Source organism: Capsicum annuum, chromosome 1, assembly GCF_002878395.1.
Source record: "Capsicum annuum cultivar UCD-10X-F1 chromosome 1, UCD10Xv1.1, whole genome shotgun sequence".
Taxonomy (NCBI): domain Eukaryota; kingdom Viridiplantae; phylum Streptophyta; class Magnoliopsida; order Solanales; family Solanaceae; genus Capsicum; species Capsicum annuum.
This window is the reverse complement of record NC_061111.1, coordinates 22039075-22057692: the sequence shown is the minus strand read 5'-3', so window position 1 is coordinate 22057692 and position 18618 is coordinate 22039075. Positions and strand designations below refer to the sequence as shown.

The 18618-nt window shown below is 35.2% G+C and overlaps 2 protein-coding genes and 2 pseudogenes across 2 annotated transcripts; 2 read left to right on the top strand and 2 right to left on the bottom strand.

Moving 5' to 3' along the window:
• Positions 1–4136, bottom strand: part of LOC124897275 — a 28876-nt pseudogene extending 24740 nt beyond the window's left edge.
• Positions 4137–12546: 8410 nt separating this feature from the next.
• LOC107853448 (thymocyte nuclear protein 1) lies at positions 12547–13250 on the top strand. The gene has a single exon (XM_016698435.2). It carries the CDS (start codon positions 12663–12665, stop codon positions 13113–13115), a length of 453 nt encoding a protein of 150 aa, XP_016553921.1. The 5' UTR covers positions 12547–12662; the 3' UTR covers positions 13116–13250.
• Positions 13199–15596, top strand: LOC107869031 (annotated as a pseudogene).
• A 650-nt stretch (positions 15597–16246) lies between these two features.
• LOC107853439 (heavy metal-associated isoprenylated plant protein 30) lies at positions 16247–18209 on the bottom strand. Its single transcript, XM_016698430.2, has 3 exons — positions 17940–18209; positions 17768–17843; positions 16247–16682 (listed from the first exon to the last, which is right to left on the bottom strand). The coding sequence occupies exons 1-3, from the start codon at positions 18081–18083 to the stop codon at positions 16360–16362; spliced, it is 543 nt and encodes a 180-aa protein (XP_016553916.1). The 5' UTR covers positions 18084–18209; the 3' UTR covers positions 16247–16359.
• Positions 18210–18618: the final 409 nt, after the last annotated feature.

Sequence of the window (18618 nt, the reverse complement as noted above, 5' to 3'; positions counted from 1 at the left end):
TCAAGAAAAATCCACTTTAAGGGTAATCTCATATTTCTTAAGTTAAATAAATGATAAAATCTGTAACTCGTTTCATAAAGTGGATTTTAACTCTGTTGTGACCAAAAGGTCAAATCTTTCTATACTTCATCAAAAATAGTCTAAACATGGGTGCATGTAGCACATAAATTCTCAAAAAAACAATCTCAATGTGGGTTAATGACTCTTATAGCGATACTTAATCAAAACATTTCAACATTTATGCTTTATATCACAAGCATGCATAATTTATACAGAAATCTGAAAAATTTTAGCCTTTAATCATAACAATAATCTCAAACTCATGGAGTTTATTTTCAAAATAATCATAGTATCTTGAACAACAACATAAGATAAGATTTATCACTTCAAATTCATGATAAAACATGTAAAAATCATGTATCTTTGTAAAATAATGCAAACTTTGGGCACAAGAATGAAAGGGTGTTCTTGTTCATAACCCCACATACCTTTATGGTAACGAATTTGTTGAAAGATTGGACCCTCAATGTTGATTGTGTAACCTTAGTTGTTATTCTCCTTTAGTGCTCTTGGATGAGGAACTTAGACTGATAATAGGGTTATGATGTGTTTAAAATCTATTAAATTCGTAAGGTTAAGTTTAGGGGTGTGTAAGGAGTGCCAAAAGACTTAATTGCCCTCAAAATAACCCAAAAATGGAGTGTTTAACTCACTTGAAATCGTAAGATATGTGCCGCATATGATATCGCATATATTTATAAAGGCACCGCATATGATATCGCCTATATTTACATAGGTGCCGCATATGATATCGCCTATATTTACATAGGCGCCGCATATGCTTTCACATATGCTTTCCAGTGGCCATGTGTGATTGGTTAAGCAACGCACTCTACTTCGCAAAGCCATAACTCCTAGCTCGGGTGTCGGATTTTGGTGAAATTGGTATCGTTGGAAAGATAATTCGATTCTCTATAATTTTGTGGTAGAAATATGCATAAATACCACATATTTATGAAGTTATGCTCATTCAAATATGACCCTTTCGAATTCAAACACTAAAACCTGATGGATTTCGAAACTCTTAGCTTGTACTACCTTAAGTGACTCATATAACCACACTTAACACATCATAAGCTCTCTTATAACTAGGGTGCTCTTGGTAATTTACGTGCCCAAATATGGCTTATAAAATTAGGGTTTTCACATAAACGAACAACGGTTCATTTTCTAGCTTAGGAAAGTGCGGGGCATTACAATATCTCCCCCTTGGGGACATTCATCCTCGAATGACGCTGGGCATACTAAGAGTAAAGAGAAAATAAAGGGTACGCACCTGAAGCAACTTGCTAATCTTGCCTCTATTTCATTCTACATTTCAGACACAACAAGGGGTGCATCACTCATGAAATCACAGCTAAATAGAATAAAATAACTGCTGAACCACTGCAATTCTGCATAGAAAAGGAATGATTTAAAGTAGAATGGTACCTTCGGCTTGATCGGAGCTTATGGAAAATAGGTGCGGGTACTTGGATCGCATATCCGCCTCAGCTTCCCATGTTGCACCCTCAACGGATTGGTTTTGCCACAACACCTTGACTAAGGGAACTTCTTTGTTCCTTAGTCGTCGGACTTGGTGATCTAAAATCTCAACATGAACTTCCTCAAAAGAAAGACTATCTTGCTCATCAGGGTTTTCTAAAGGATCTACAACGATACAATCACCAACGTGTTTCCTAAGTATGGATACATGGAAGACAGAGTGAACGGAAGATAATTCTGAAGGCAACTCAACCTCATATGCTACCTTACCAACACGGCTAAGAACTCTGTAGGGGCCAACATAACGGGGACTAAGTTTCCCCTTCTTTCCGAATCTATTCACTCCCTTCATGGGTGAAATCTTCAAACACACCAAGTCACCAAATTCAAATTCAAGGTCTCTTCTCCTCACATCAGCATATGACTTCTGACGACTCTGTGCGGTTTTTAACCTTTCTCTAATCACTTTGACTTTTTCCATAGCCTCAAAGACCGAATTAGGACCACTTACGATCGCTTCACCCACTTCAAACCAACCTATGGGTGACCTATATTTCCTCCTATAAAAAGCCTCAAATGAAGCCATGCCAATGCTAGAGTGAAAACTGTTATTGTAAGCAAACTGTATCAACGATAAATGCTCATCCCAACTCCCCTTAAAGTCAAGAGCACACGCTCTCAACATATCCTCTAAGGTCTAGATGATCCTCTCAACCTGACCATCTGTCTGCAGATGGAAAGCAGAACTCAAATGCACTTGGGTACCAAGACCCTTCTGAAAAGCTCTCCAAAACTGCAAAGTAAACTGAGTACCCCTATCTGAAATGATGGACAAAAGAACTCCATGCGATCTGACTAATTCCCGGATGTACAATCTAGCGTAATCCTCAGCAGTATAAGAAGTATGCACAGGCAAGAAGTGCGCAGACTTAGTTAATCTATCCACAACAACCCAAATGGAATCATGATGGCATCGGGAAGAAGGTAAACCAGTCACAAAATCCATGTTTATCTCTTCCCACTTCCAAGTGGGAATATCGAACTCCTACATCATACCACCAGGTCTTTGGTGTTCTACGTTAACCTGTTGGCACGTCGCACACTTAGCCATAAATGCTGCTATATCCTTCTTCATGCCACTCCACCAATAGATTTCCCGCAAGTCACGGTACATCTTGGTGGCACCGGGATAAATAGAATATCGCGCACCATGCGCTTCAGCCATAATTCTCTGTCTCAGATCCTCGACATCCGAAACACATAATCTATCCTACAATGTCAACACACCATCCCCCCCTCGGGAGAAAACCTCCACCTTTTGGTCCGACCAAAGTAGCATCTAAGTTTTGCTTCTCTTTTACTTCCCAAACCAATGAGGATTCGGAGCTACTCTGTACTAACATACTCCTTTCACTGGAGTCAAGCAACCTAACTCCCAACCTAGCCAACCGATGCACATCACGAGCCAACGCCTTCTAACCCTCTTCAATATGCAAAACACTGCCCATAGACATCCTGCTAAGGGCATCCGCCACTACATTGGCCTTTCCCGAGTGATACAACATACTCATATCGTAGTCTTTTAAGAACTCTAACCACCTTCTCTACCTAAGATTCAACTCTCTCTTGGTAAAAACATACTGCAGACTCTTATGATCAGTGAAAACATCAACATGAACACCATACAAGTAGTGTCTCCAGATTTTCAGAGCAAACACAACAGCAGCTAACTCAAGATCATGGGTGGGGTAATTCTTCTCATGGGGTTTTACTTGTCTAGAGGCATAGGCTATAACCTTTCCTCTCTGCATCAATACACAAACCAAACCAACTCTAGAAGCATCACAATATACCATAAAACCATCAACACCATCAGGCAGAGTCAAAATATGGGCTATAGTGAGTCGAGTCTTCAACTCCCAAAAATTATTCTCACAAGAATCGAGCCACAAAAACTTCACTTTCTTTTGGGTCAACTGGGTCATAGGAGATGTTATAGAGGAGAAACCTTCAACAAAGCGGCGGTAATAGCCAGCTAGACCCAAGAAACTTCTAATGTCGAACGGAGAGACAGGTTTAGGCCAGTTTCTAACAGCTTCTGTTTTCTGGGGATCAACTCTAACACCTTTGGAAGAAATAATATGACCCAGAAAAGCAACTGACCTTAGCCAAAATTCACACTTGCTAAATTTGGCGAATAAGTGATGATCTCTAAGGGTTTGCAAGATGATATAGAGATGATCTGCATGTTCATTCTCACTACGGGAGTATACCAGAATGTCGTCTATAAACACTATGACAAACATATCAAGATATGGCCTGAACACTCGATTCATAAGGTCCATGAAAGCTGCTGGGGCATTAGTTAGCCTGAAGGACATAACAAGAAACTCAAAATGACCATAACGTGTTCGGAAGGCTATCTTTGGGATATCACATTCCCTAACTCTGAGTTGATGATAGCCAGAGCGAAGGTCTATCTTTGAGAAGTAACTTGCACCTTGCAATTAATCAAACAAATCATCTATTCTTGGAAGGGGATACTTGTTTTTTATAGTGACTTTGCTAAGCTGGCGATAGTCAATGCACATGCGTAAAAAGCCATCTTTCTTTCGCACGAATAGGACAGGTGCACCCCAAGGAGACACACTTGGTCTTATAAAACATTTATCTAAGAGATCTTTGAGTTGCTCTTTCAACTCCTTAAGTTATGCGGGTGCCATATGATATGGAGGAATGGAAATGGGCTGAGTATTGGGAAGAAGATCAATCCCGAATTCTATTTCTCTATAGGGAGGTACCCCTGGAAGATCTTCCAGAAAGACATCGGGAAACTTATTAACAATGTCAACTGATTGGAGAGTTAGTGTCTTAGACTTAGTGTCTTTAACTCTAACTAGGTGATAAATGCACCCTTTGGAAATAAGCTTTCTAGCCTTGAGATATGAGATAAAATGACTCTTGGGAGATGCAGAATTACCAGACCATTCTACAAAAGACTCACCAAGGAACTGAAACTTGACTACAAGGATGCATAACAAGAGTGAAGCCAGTCCACACCCAGAATAACATCAAAATCTACCATGTCTAACTCTATCAGATCAGCAAACATAACTCTATGAAGAATAGAAACAAAATACTTTTTGTAAACTTTTCGGGCAACAATAGACTTACCCACAGGGGTAGAAACTAGGATGGGCTCAGAGACAATCTCGGGACTCACTTCAAAATTTATAGCAACCAGAGGTGTCACATATGAAAAACTGGACCTAGGGTCCAACAACGCATAAATATCAAACTGAAACACACAAAGCATACCAATAACAACATCGAGAGAGTCCTCCTGCTCCTGATGGGAAGGCAAAGCATAGAATCTGTTCTGGCGCTGACCGCCAGCAGTACTGGAAGAAGCACCATGAGTAGGAGCTGGACGAGCTACAAGAGCTGCAGCACTAGCAGTCTGAGCCTGGGGGCAAACATCACGGTTCTCCTGTCTGGTATGAGGATAATCTCTAAAATCGTGGCCCTCCTGGCCACATCCATAGCAACCCTTATGAACCACAAACACTTACTCTTGTGATCCCTACCACACCTGGTGCATGATGGACGGTTAGGTCGGTTACTCATAGTATTTTGATATCCGAACATAGAAGACCTGTTTCCCTATTCTTGCCTACCTCTAAGTGCTGAAGCACTAGCTGACAATGGTGTTGCATAGATGAGCGGCTCTGAAACTGAGGGTGATTCCCTCCTTGCGATCTGTTCTGACCATAAGTAGGTTGCTCGAATCTAGCTCTCTTATTCCCCCTTACTCTATCCTTCTCTTTTATCTTATCTGATTCAATCTGTTAGGTATGGGTCATCAGTTTGGAAAGATTCATCTCACTATTAAGCATAGTTAATCGACACTCCTTAACCATATAGCTTAACACCCCTGTCAAGAACTTACCCATACTGGCTAGGTTGTTGGCTATCAGATTTGGGGCATATTTTGCTAACTGATTGAACTTCAAGCAATACTCCTTAACAGTCATGGACCCTTGCCGTAAGTTCATGAACTTCTCTACTTTCGCCTCTCTCAACTCTAGCGGAAAGAATTTATCCAGGAATGTATCCTGGAACTCCTGCCAAGTCATAGGAGCAACACCCTATGACTTTTGTGTAGTATATATATTTTTACAAAAATCTGTATCACTTCTTTTTAATTATTTTTGTATCTGTATATCTGTACATTTTTATTGTAATATATCCATTACATGTTGTATTCTCTGTCTTATTGACCATGGGTTATTTGGGTTTTGTATTACTCCTTCTCTCTTGGACCATTTTTCTTCCATCTCTCTTCCTAAAGCCCATGATAATTTATTAAATATTCTAGCTTCTACAGTCTGATCAAATGAGTTTCCACTAATTGTGCAATAATAAAAGTAATCATTTAGAAATTCTTTGATCCTTGACCAATTATTAATACTTAGTTGTTCTAAATTTATTTGGGCTTTTTGCTGCAATACCACTAATCCACTATTGGGATCTTCTCCTGTTAGTAGAGTATGTACTTTGTTTATAAAATTGTATGTATTTGAACCTAGTTCTATTAATTCTTGAAAGTCTTGTGGGAATATTGTCTTATAAGTTTCCCAAAGTGCTTTAGTACTTTCTCCTAGAAATGTTTCTAAATATCTATACATAATTTCTGCATCTGGTTCTTGATTACCCTGTATATGTTGTATGTAGTCTGCTACAACTACATTTATCCATATGTCTATTACATTATTCCATGCCTAAGGGTCATGAGCTGGTAAATTTAGAATTTTTCCTTTATTACCACCTTCTTGTAATCTAATGGGTTCTTCTATTGGCATTCTTCTCCCTCTAGGTTTTATGTCTTGTTCTGCTTGAATGTCTGGGTTTGTTCTGAATACTCTATATCTTGGTAAATTTTATGTTGTTACTGGTACTCTTTGCATACTGATTGTTCTCTGGCAAGGGCTTGCAGTGCTTGCTGCACTTTCCATAAATTCTTTTATACTTTCATCTATACTATAAATCAATTCTGCGTCTTCATCATTTTTTTTCTTTTTACGTGTATAAGGTATGCATTCTCCAACGAATGTAGAAAGACCTACTATATGGGGTAATGATACAGCTAGTCCAGCTATGAAGACCTTAAAGACTTTGAAATACAAATAAAGAGCTATTAGAATTAGGAATAATTAGAAGATCTACATCAAGACATAGGTCAACAGCTTAGTGAAATAATAAAAGGAAAAGATAGAAAGGTAAAATTACAAATGACTAAATGATAATACTGTAATGGATGGGTATAAGTTACCAGAAAAAATAGAATTAATAAATAGAATACAAGGAAGAAAAGTATTTAGTAAATTTGATTGTAAATCTAGATATTGGCAGATTAAAATGCATGAATATAGTATAGAATGGACAGTTTTCACATGTCCAGAAGGACATTTTGAATGGTTGGTCATGCCGTTCTAATTAAAGACGGCTCCTCCAATTTTTCAAAGAAAAATGGATGGTATTTTTGGAGACTATAAAAATTTTGTATTAGTTTATGTATATGATATTCTAGTTTTTAGTAATAATATGAGAGGACATTTAGGACATTTACAATAAGTTTTTAAATTATTTGTAGATAATGAAATAATAATAAGTAGAAAGAAAATGGAATTATGTAAAAATAGTATTAATTTTTTAGGAGTAGTTATTGGAGATGGTATAGTAAAATTACAACCACAAATAGCTAAAAAAAAGTCTTTGAAATGCCAGATAGGTTAGATAAGACTAAAGATTTTACAAAAATCTTTAGGTAAATTTCCTGTTGTTACTAGTACTCTTCCCATAACGGTTGTTCTCTGGAAAGGGCTTGCAGTAATCTGTTGATGGCTGACACTTTGCCAAAAAGTGTAGGGAGAATACACCTAGCCAGTTTCAAGAACATAGGTACTCAGACCACAGACGAAAGAAGTCTTTCTCAGACTAAGAAAGGTTTCTTCTTGAGAAAAAAGAGAAATGAAAAAAGAAATATAGAAAAAATGATAGTAGACTCTATAAAAAAAAATTGTTAGCAGAACAACTGCCCAAAGAAATAGTAATGAATCCAGAAAAGCCAGAATAGGAACAAGACCGGGACTATCAGACGGAGACAGTGACGAGTATGAAAGAGACTACAACTCAGCCATGGATCAATTTGCACAAGACCTAAATGCCAATGAAGATTCAGGAATGAAGTTTGATTCAGAAGCATTACACAATCTGGATACATATGCAATGACGATATCCGCGAAAGACAAAATTACAGATGTATGCAATGATGTAGAAGATAAATAAATAGACGGATAAAGTAAAGACATAGTCATGTGATCGTGTGCCCCACCCAAGTTACAGCTAGAGCTTTTATTAAAGACTCAGGTAAAGTAGCAGGACCATGATATTCTAAAACAAGATCAACAGGCCAAAAAACCTTTAATACTAAAGACATAAAATTAGTCCAACAACTAAAAAGCATGATACAAGACATTTCAGACTTAACGTTACCATTAAAAACAGATTATTTAATAGTTGAGACAGACGGAAGTCTTACAGGATGGGGAGCAGTATTAAAAGCGAAGCCTAACAAATATGGTGACAAAAAGAATGAGAAAATATGTGTTTATTCAAGTGAAAAATATAAAGAAAGGGGTAAATTAAATAGCATATATGCGGAGACACTAGCAATAAGTTACAGTTTGAATAGTTTTAAACTTTATATATTAAATAAACCAAAAATGCTAGTAAGAACAGACTACGAGGCCATAGTAAAATTCTATCAGAAAATAAAAGAGAAGAATAGTGGTAAAAGGAGATGGCTAAATTTCCTAGATGCCACTTCAATTTATAATATTGTTCTATAACATATTAAAAATAAAGATAATAACCTAGCAGATCAGCTAAGTAGACTAATAAAAGAAGACAACTAATAATTTTTGTTTCAGTATGTATACGGCCAAAAACAAAGGAAAGGCGGAGGCCTCATCCTCTCAAGACTACTTAAAGAAATTACTAAGCAACACTCGTTACAAGCCACTAACGATGTTGGAACAACCGAAATTAGAAAGACTAATCTTCGGGCCTCATAATCTAGCCAGTTATGAGTCATCCAATCTAACTTTCAAATTGAAACCATCATATGTAAGGGTGGACAAATGACAGATTTGCCTGATCGATAATTTATGAATCTCCTACAACAAGACACCAAAAGGCATTAGATATTTTCTTTCAGTCCTAAATGCTTTAAGTTATTCTTTTACTGAGAAAAATAGTACTAACAGATTTAAATTTTATGTTGTTCTTAGGGAAAGGCACAGGAAGAATTTCAGACATGGACAAAGGTAATAGATTCTGTAAAAGACTATACAAACCCTCTCTACAAAGGCTTTGATGATTTAACAGAGGCTTTAGATTATGCTCGTATAAATTTAGGGTTAAATTATCTTATTACCCTAGTTTTAAGACCAGAAACTCAAAATATTCCTCAATATAATATTAAAAAAGACACAAACAAAATTATATTTTGGGATCATTGTTCCTCTATGACTGAAGCTTTCAAAAAAACTAAATCACGCCAATGAGGTTTAAGACAAGATAATGAAAACCTTGTAAATAAAAAAGGACAAATGTTAGAACATATAAGTATTTTACAAGACCGTATAAAAATTCTTCATTTTGAACTTTCACAACAGACTCTGCCAATTTATGAGACTCAAAAAATACTAAAGAATTCTCCATCTTCTTCAAAATTGAAAAACCTACTGTATCGGGTAAAGATACAGCAAGTCCAGCTCAAACAGCAGCTGATAAAGACTTACCAAATCCGTTAATGGGTATGCATTTCCCAACAAATGCAGAAAGACCTACTGTATCGGGTAATGATAAAGCTAGTCCAGCTCAAACGGTAGCTGGTAAAGACTTATCAAATCCATTGATGACTGATACTTTGCCAAAAAGTGTAGGTAGAATACTCCCAAACAGTTTCAAGAACATAGGTACTCAGACCAAAGACGAAAGAAGTCTTTCTCAGACTAGGAAAGGTTTCTTCTTAAGAAAAATGAAAAATGAAAAAAGAAATATAGAAAAAATGGTAGCAGACTCTGTAAAAAAATTATTAGCAAAACAACTACCCAAAGAAATAGCAATGAATCCAAAACCGCCAGAGCCAAGACCCAGAATTTTCTTAATTCCAAGAGAAGAGACAAGATCACCCAGAATAGGAACAAGAGTGGGACTATCAAACAGAGACAGTGACGAGTATGAACGAGACTACAACTCAGTCATGGATCAATTTGCACAAGACCCAAATGCTGATGAAGATTCAAGAATGGAGTTTGATTCGAAAGCATTACACAATCTGGATACGTAAGCAATGACGATTTTCGCGAAAGACAAATTACAGACGTATGCAATGATGTAGCAAATAAATAAATAGACGAATAAAGTAAAGACATAGATATGTGATTGTGGGCCCCATCCAAGTTGCCAAAAGTTTTGCTAAAGTCTTATTAAATATAAAAGGATTTGAAATTCATAAAGTATATTTGAAATCCACAAATGCCTATAAATACCCCCTTTGAAAGACTTAAAAATAAGTAGCTAGAGAGAAAAAATCAAGAGTGAGAAAGTTCTTAATTTTTCATAAAGTTCTTAGTTTTCAAAGTTTGTAAGTTAGTTCTTCATAAAAAAAAAAAGTGTGTAAAAAAGTTTATATTAGTTTCTTAGTTCTTCATTTTTCGGTAGCTGTCAAGTTTTCAGGGGACTCCCAAAAGGAAAACCTCACTTCTTCTTTAAGACATGTAAGTAGTCGTTACATAGATCTTTGTATTTTTCTCCCAAGTTTGTAAATTATGTTTGAATTGATCAAGTTCGTATTTTATTTCAGTTGTGTTTTTTATTATAAGATCTAGATCGTCGGTAGTTTACCGCTAGTTTTTCGATCTTGTAAAATTAGTAAATTACTTGTAAATATACCCTCAGTATATGGTTATTCTCTCAGTGTTTTAAGCAATAACGATGGATTAATCTGTAAATTTCTAGAAATTTGAAAAGTCTGCAAAAAATTAAAAAAGGACTGTTGTTACTCTCCTAGGGTGTGATTAAAGAAGATATTGCTAAAATAATTAAAACTGAAGAGAAAGAGATGAACAGGTATAAAATAAAAATCATAAAATGCAAAAAATAATTTATTTTATTGGGAGAAAATACACTTTGATCTATATAACCTTGCTACTACACTGGACTAAGGACAACAAAGGAGAAAGTACTGAGTAAGATTTTACACCATATAAAAAACACATTCACATTAACTCTGTTTTATTTTCTCATATCCACTTACCTGCTTTAATTACTTGTTTATTTACTTTGCTTATAACATATAATAAAACTTGTTTATTAATTATTTGCTTTATTTATATATTATATATATGCTTTATTATTGTTATACACCTGTCTTATATATTATTATTATTATCTGTCTATTATATATATGCTTTATTAGTATTAAACATCTGTCTTATAATATTATCCATATGTATATACTATTATTGTTATTGTCTCTTTATTATCTTTATATATCTATTATTATATTTGTCTTCTGTTCTTTACATTATACTATCTATCTATACTAGAATTTTTCCTTCATTACCATCTTCTTGTAATCTAATGGGTTCTTCTATTGGCATTTTTCTCTCTCAAGGTTCTAAATATTGATTCTTTGTTGTAAAATTTATTTAAATTACGGGTTAATATATATATATATATATATATATATATATATATATATATATATATTATTTTAAAAAGATAATTTATTTATGTGGCTTTGATGTGGATCAGACGTGGCTATGACATGGCTCCAACGTGGCGCGAGTGTGATGCACTCTCTATAGTGAGAGAAATATAATTTTTTTAGGGTGATAAAAAATTCATATAAAAGTTGTAAGGGGATAAATAATTACAAGTTAAATTTAATGGTTAAAGTGAGTTTTGGTGATAACTTTAGGGGGAAAAGTGTCTTTTCCGTAGATTTAATTATAGATCTTTAATATTTCAATTGTCATATTGTTTAGTTCACATTTTTTTTAAAAAAAAAAAAAAACAACAACAATTAGTGAGGCTGAAATAGTTTAAACATGTGGAAAAAAAAAAAAGATGTACGAATGTCCCAATGTGGAGGTGTGAGAGTTTGACTATAGATGATTTTAAGAGAGGTAAAACTAGACTGACTATGTATTAAAGAAAACTGATTAGACTGTATGTGATGCAATTACATTTTACTGAGAACATGACCTAATCTAGGAGGGTGTGGAGGACACAAATTACGATAAAAGATTAATAGAAAATAATATTTTTTTATTGATTAACATGATATACACGTGCAAAGATCGTACACTAAACTTAGTAATAAGTAGGGGTGTGCAAAAATCAAACCGACCGATAAACCGAACCGTTAAAAATATTATTGGTTTATTGTTATTGGGCTAACGATTTTATAATGGTTTTATAAAAAAAAATTATTGGTGTATTGGTTCGTTTTGATTTTTTCTTATTGGTTAATCGATAACCCAATATATATATATATATATCTTAATTTCTCTTTAATTTCTATCAATTAACAAACATATTATTTCAAGTATACAAACTCTTAATTTCTCCCAACAACATTTAGTTTAAATTTGAAGATTCTTGTAAATTAAAATACATTATGTAGGATTTTTAGTTGCAACTAAGATTCAATTTTTTTCATATTTGTTACTACTATTTCTATTTATGAATATTTTTTTATTGGTTAAATCAAAAATCAAACTATTAAAAACTAAAAATTGATAAATCGAAAATCAATAAAAAATATCTTATTGATTTGATTATTGATTTAGCATATTTAAAAATTAAAAACTAATAAATCGAACCGATAATATATAAACCGAACCAAACCGGTGGATGCATACCCCGGTAATAACATAAACAGAAAAGAAAATCACATTTGGCGCGAAACTTCCCGCCATTAAAAAGTGGGTAACTTACAAATACAAGGAAAATTGAGGAGGAAAAGGTGAAAGGAGATAAAAATGGGGAAAAAAAGGCAGTACTGGTTACTGAAAACAGAGCCAGGGGAGTGGTCATGGGAGGACCAAGAAGCTAATGGTGGCATTTCTAAGTGGGACGGAGTGAAAAACAAGCAAGCCCAGAAGTATATGAAGTCGATGAACGTCGGAGATCTCTGTTTCTTCTACCACTCTGGGTCCAAAGCCCGGCGCGTTGTCGGCGCAGTATCAGTGATGCGTGAATGGTACACAGATGATGATGGTGGTGGCGGCGGAGCGGTGGATGTCAAGGCGGTTGGAGAGATGAGGAGGGCTGTGGACCTTGCGGAGATGAAAAAGGATCAAGGGTTGAAGGGTTTTGGGCTTTTTAAACAGCCTAGATTGTCTGTTGTGCCTGTGGACAAGGTTTTTTGGGATAAGATCTGTGAAATTGGTGGGGGATTTGAGGGTGATGGTGCTGTAGACCGTGATGACTAAGTTTTATATATCAGGTGTTTGCTTTTTTGCTTAAGAAAAAAGTTTAGCAGTAATTAGGTTTTGCAAAAGAGTCGGTGGCTCTAATGGGTATGTAAAGACTGCATGTTATTGGTATTTATATATTCACTTGCTTAATATCTTGCATCTCTTCTTATATCCACACCGAGTCTTTTGTTTGGAAAAAGAATATGTACCAACTTTGCCATAGGGTGGGCGTTCGGTATTTTGATTTGATTTCGGGGTTTTTTCTTTCGGTGTTGAAATTATGTGTATTGAAAATCGAACTGAATTAGTTTAATTTGATTCGGTATGTGTTATTTCGATTCGTTTTCGGTAATATAATTTTGATTCTTCGCCTAGTCTAAATTCTATTTATAAATTGGACTACTTTTTAAGATTAAAATTTTTGTTTGATATGTTTTACTTGAGCCAAGAATCTATGTTCACAAATCTCAGTTTTCTGATTTCATAAGGTTTGAAATCTAACCAACCAACCTTTTCGACAAAGGAAGTTGTATCGTAGACTGAGCCACTTTTCTGCCAAAGCTCATTCTGTACATAGTGCTAAGTGCTTAGTTTAGCTTCTCTCAGTGATGAGAAATGCTCTAGACGGCGTACTACTACTACCTTTAAATGCACTAGGCTGCCCATCTTGTGCGCATACGAAATTACAAATTCAATGCACAAGGGAACAGATACCTGTCCATGAATGTTTCTTAGCAGCAAGAAACGTTTGCCAGCCAGCATGGATGTGAATTGTGACACACACCAATATTTGCTCAAATGTAAAAACCATTTGTATATGGGAAAAAACAAAACAGAAGCACCAAATACACATATAGTAACAAAAGCAAAGCCCTGTATCAAGACACTGTTATTTAAAGTAAATATCTTACAGCCAAGAAAATGGCCTAATTCCAGTGTACGACAGAGTGAATCACATGCATTTGTAGTCATATAAATTAATACGACATTTCGGAAATTTAATTTGTAATGAACATATGCCAATTTTGCATTGTCATCACAGCAACATATATCTTTCTTTTGTTTTCAGTATTTCTCTACCTAAGATATGCTCTTTAGGAGTGAATCCTGCTGAATGCATAAGCATATGCCTTGCTAATGGAGATTGCCTTTTAAAGTCACGAGTATGTTGGACTTTAATGGTATGACTATGACACAGTCTATAGGCATGAGTATCAGGGTGTAGGGCTATTAAACTTCAACGCAGAAGGATATTAAGCATGCCAGAAATTGGAAATTCTTTATTCGGCTGCTTTTCTAAATCAGTCCTCGCTGTTGACAGGTGGAGTTTACCTTCTTGAAATACATCGTACACTGTGCCCTGGAGGTTTCTGGGTCCTTTCTGGGCCCCCCAGTGAATTATGAGAATCGTTGGAGAGGATGGAATACCACCATTGAGGAGCAGAGATCAGATTACGAGAAGTTGCAAGATTTGCTAACTTCAATGTGCTTCAAATTATTTAACAAGAAGGATGACATTGCCGTGTGGCAGAAGTTGTCAGCCAATAGCTGCTATAGGAAACTTGATAACCCTGATAGCTACCCACCAAAATGTGATGATGGTACTGAACCTGATTCCGCGTGGTACACTCCTCTTCGACCTTGTGTGGTCGTGCCAAATCCAGGTGCTAAGAAACTTAAGTTGAATGCTCTAGCCAAATGGCCAGAAAGATTACATATTGCCCCAGAACGTGTTTCTGATGTTCGTGGAGGTAGCGCGGGTGCCTTCAAGCATGACGATAGTAAGTGGAAGGTGCGAGCCAAGCACTACAAGAAGTTGCTCCCTGCTATTGGAACTGACAAGATCAGGAATGTGATGGACATGAACACCTTGTACGGAGGTTTTGCTGCTGCTCTGGCTGAGGATCCACTTTGGGTCATGAATGTGGTTTCCTCGTATGCTGCAAATACACTTTCAGTGGTCTATGACAGAGGTCTTATCGGGGCGTTTCATGACTGGTAATTTATATTTACTTGCAAGATTGATGCCTAATTTGCAGAGTTGATTCATTTCTAACTTTCATGATCCTACTTTTAGGCTAAGTCTTTTTGTTTGTTGTTCTATAGGTGCGAGGCCTTTTCAACCTATCCCCGAACGTATGATCTCCTTCATCTTGACAATCTATTCACTGCTGAAAGTCATAGGTAAGAACTTAGTGCCTTCAAAGCTAACTCCTCAACCCATCTTTTAGTGAATAATGTCGTCACCAGTTAAATATCATTTGAAGCGAGCATAAACGAGTATCCTAACATCAGTTATGATCATCTTACAGATGTGAAATGAAGTACGTTCTGCTGGAAATGGATCGTATTTTGCGTCCCAATGGTTATGCAATTATCCGGGAATCCAGTTACTTCACAGACATCGTTGCCACTATGGCTAAGGGCATGAGATGGAGCTGTCGTCAAGAAGACACAGAATACGCTGTACGGAATGATTAGATGTGTAACTATGAATGAAATCTTGATATCAAGACAACATGCATGACAGTTTATGAATTATTCAACATGATGGTAGATTGAATATAACATGACGTGTCATCGATTCGTAATGACCCAAATGCTAACGTTCTGAAATGTATTTTTCTCCTCCCGATGGTTTATATCCAGTATGATTTATGAGTAATTCAACAGAACAACTTAATTGAATATAGGAAGTCATATAGATTTGTCATGACTCGTATACCATACCAATATTTTTACACAATTTAATAAGACTATTTTCGCACAAAATTTAAATCCGAAGAACAATATTTAAATGGTACTCACAATAGTATGCATTTTGTGCAAATCACCCAGTTTTTTTAGACTTGAAATCTTCTTGCATGACCCCAATTTGGTGGGCCTATAAAGCTTATTAATGGGCCTATTCAGAATTCACATATTTGTTGGATATCTCAAACAAGTCATCTGATGCAACTGGCCACTTTGCCTTCAAGGCATAAATAAAACATTTTTGAGATCGTCACTTAATTCATATCCAATATTAAATAGTTTTGCAAGTGTATTGTTTTGGACAAGTCCGTTTGAAGGCCAAAAAAATGTAATTTTGTGTTTATTTATGTGTCAGATTATCTATCTAAGTGAAACGCTGAAAGTGAAAGCAATTGAATAACTATAATTAACACTAGTTGCATTCACATATCTAGTAGTTACACATACATTATTGCATTATACATTCATCATTACATTACACAACACGTCTATCAATATATATCGATCACATGACGAAACATGCATTGACATTATCATCATTAAAGAGGTTACTAACTTTGTCATCACCTCGATGAGTGACATGAAGAGTACCATGTTTGTCTGCAACATTATACCCATGTCTCCAGTAATTGTAACTGTCCCTATACTCAGTCGTCATATCTTTGAAATAGTGACTTGAAGATGTGAAGTATAGTGGTGGGTTTGGGTATGGCCAGAACTCCGCTCTCTTTCCATGCCTCCGCACTGCTTTTAGCACCTTATTTCGTTCTACATATCCGACTACCGTTACCTTTTCCATTTCTAGCTCGACCGACACCGACTCCACTCCTGCATGCATATATTATATAGAGTTAAACCTAGCCATTTTTTTTTTTTTAATTATAATAACATTTCAATGTAACAATTATATTTGCTGTGGACCTAACTTTTACTTTTGTGTTATATTATATTCCCTCTATCTCTATTTTGTGACACGGTTAAAAAATTGAGAGTCAAACTTTTAAATTTTGACAGTGAATTTGAATATAAAATCTTTATGTCTTTTGAAATAAAATTTATTTGAAAACCAGATAAAAGTATTATAACCCGGATAATTAATAATTTAAAAGATTTAAAAGGTATATCAAAAGATTGTTATTAAAATAAAATAAGAAAACCGTTGATTCTCAAAATTCAAAAGATACCACATAAATAATTAAGATAGAGAGTGTATCATATATTCTTTATAACAACATCTCGCTTAGCAACCAAAAAATATCGGGATATACGATGTAGTTATAAAAGGTTTGATTATAATTAATTATTACTAGCTTCCTCCATTTCCTTTTACTTGTCATGTTTTGTTTTTTAAGAGTCAAATTACATGGACTTTGACCAATTTAAGATGTCTTTCTCATCATATTCATATGAGAAGGATTGAGTTCGGGTTCTTACGAAAACAACCTCTCTACCTACACGAAGTAGAGGTAAGGATTTGCACAGTCTACCCTACCCAGACACCACTTGAGGGATTTCTCTGTGTATATTGTTATTGATATGAGAAGGATTGCAGTTTATAGTATTTTTTTCATATTTTTTTGAAATATCCAAATTATAAATTTAAAATAGTTAATTAATTTAATTCAATTAACTATGAAGGTTAGTCAAATTAACTCTCATGAAGGGCAATATGACAATTGAAAATGAGTAACTGAGCTACATATACGTAGAATCCTTATGAAGCTTCCCACGTTTCAGTGAGAACTTATTTTCCACAGTATATTTTTCCAGTAAGCTTATTTGATAGAAGATGAATTAAAAAAAATCATATTTAATTTACACAAACTTCCTGATATTAATTCCTAATACAAAAAGCCTTTATTTCAAGTGGTGATCCATCTACCCATGGATGATATCATTTTATTTTATTATACCTCTAAGCTTGAAGACAGCATCTTTGATAACTCTCTCGCACCCACTACAACACATCCTTACTTTGAGTTCCACAGTCTGTATGTACAAACAAAAAAAAGTTTTTAAGGATGCATAAATTAAACTTGTATTGGAAGGAAATTAATTAAAGAAAACTAGTAATCGAGTTAAAACCTGTAAAGAAATTGGACGGGACTTAGTCATTTTGTGTTTGTTGGTTCCTTGGTGATGAGTTTGATCATGAGGTTGATGATAGTGAAAATAACTAGTGATGGCAGATACAAAAGAGCCAAATAATTTCTCTAGTAAGTTAACCATTTGTGAATAGGTTCCTTTCCTATATGTATGTAGGTTGAATATTTCTAGGTAGCAATTACAACACTTATATAAAGAGAAGGGGGAGGAAGAAATATAATAATGTAGTTTTTAGAAAGCTTTATCCCCATTTATGAAATATTCCTCCAACCCGAGGCATCTTTTTCTTAAGTTCCAATCTCATGGCAAATAGATTCTAGTAAACCAACAAATTGAACTCCTAGTTTGTAATTTAAATATTTCGAATTAATTATTGCCTTCACTTTCTTAGTCATGCATAAATACATTATCTAATTTCTTTCTTTTATAAAGAATAAAAAATAAAATAGCAAAAGTATTCCTTTAGGAAGGAATAATGGTATCGGTCTAATCAAACTCAGAACTCTCTAACGTCATTTCACTATAACAGACATGTTTTTGATAGAATGGAGTCTTTGTACTTCGGGTGAGCATTGCGTAAACCACACAGCGTATGTAAACCGTACTAGCCACGCAAACCCTATGCGACAGGATCGACTCAAAAGGCGTTTGTGTGTGG

Coding starts and splice junctions, on each gene's coding strand:
- LOC107853439 (XM_016698430.2), bottom strand. CDS start 18,083: ATGGTTAACTTACTAGAGAAATTATTTGGCTCTTTTGTATCTGCCATC. Junction 17,844..17,939: donor CCCGTCCAATTTCTTTACAG/GTTTTAACTCGA, acceptor TTGTACATACAG/ACTGTGGAACTCAAAGTAAG. Junction 16,683..17,767: donor TGCTGTCTTCAAGCTTAGAG/GTATAATAAAAT, acceptor ATATGCATGCAG/GAGTGGAGTCGGTGTCGGTC.
- LOC107853448 (XM_016698435.2), top strand. CDS start 12,663: ATGGGGAAAAAAAGGCAGTACTGGTTACTGAAAACAGAGCCAGGGGAG.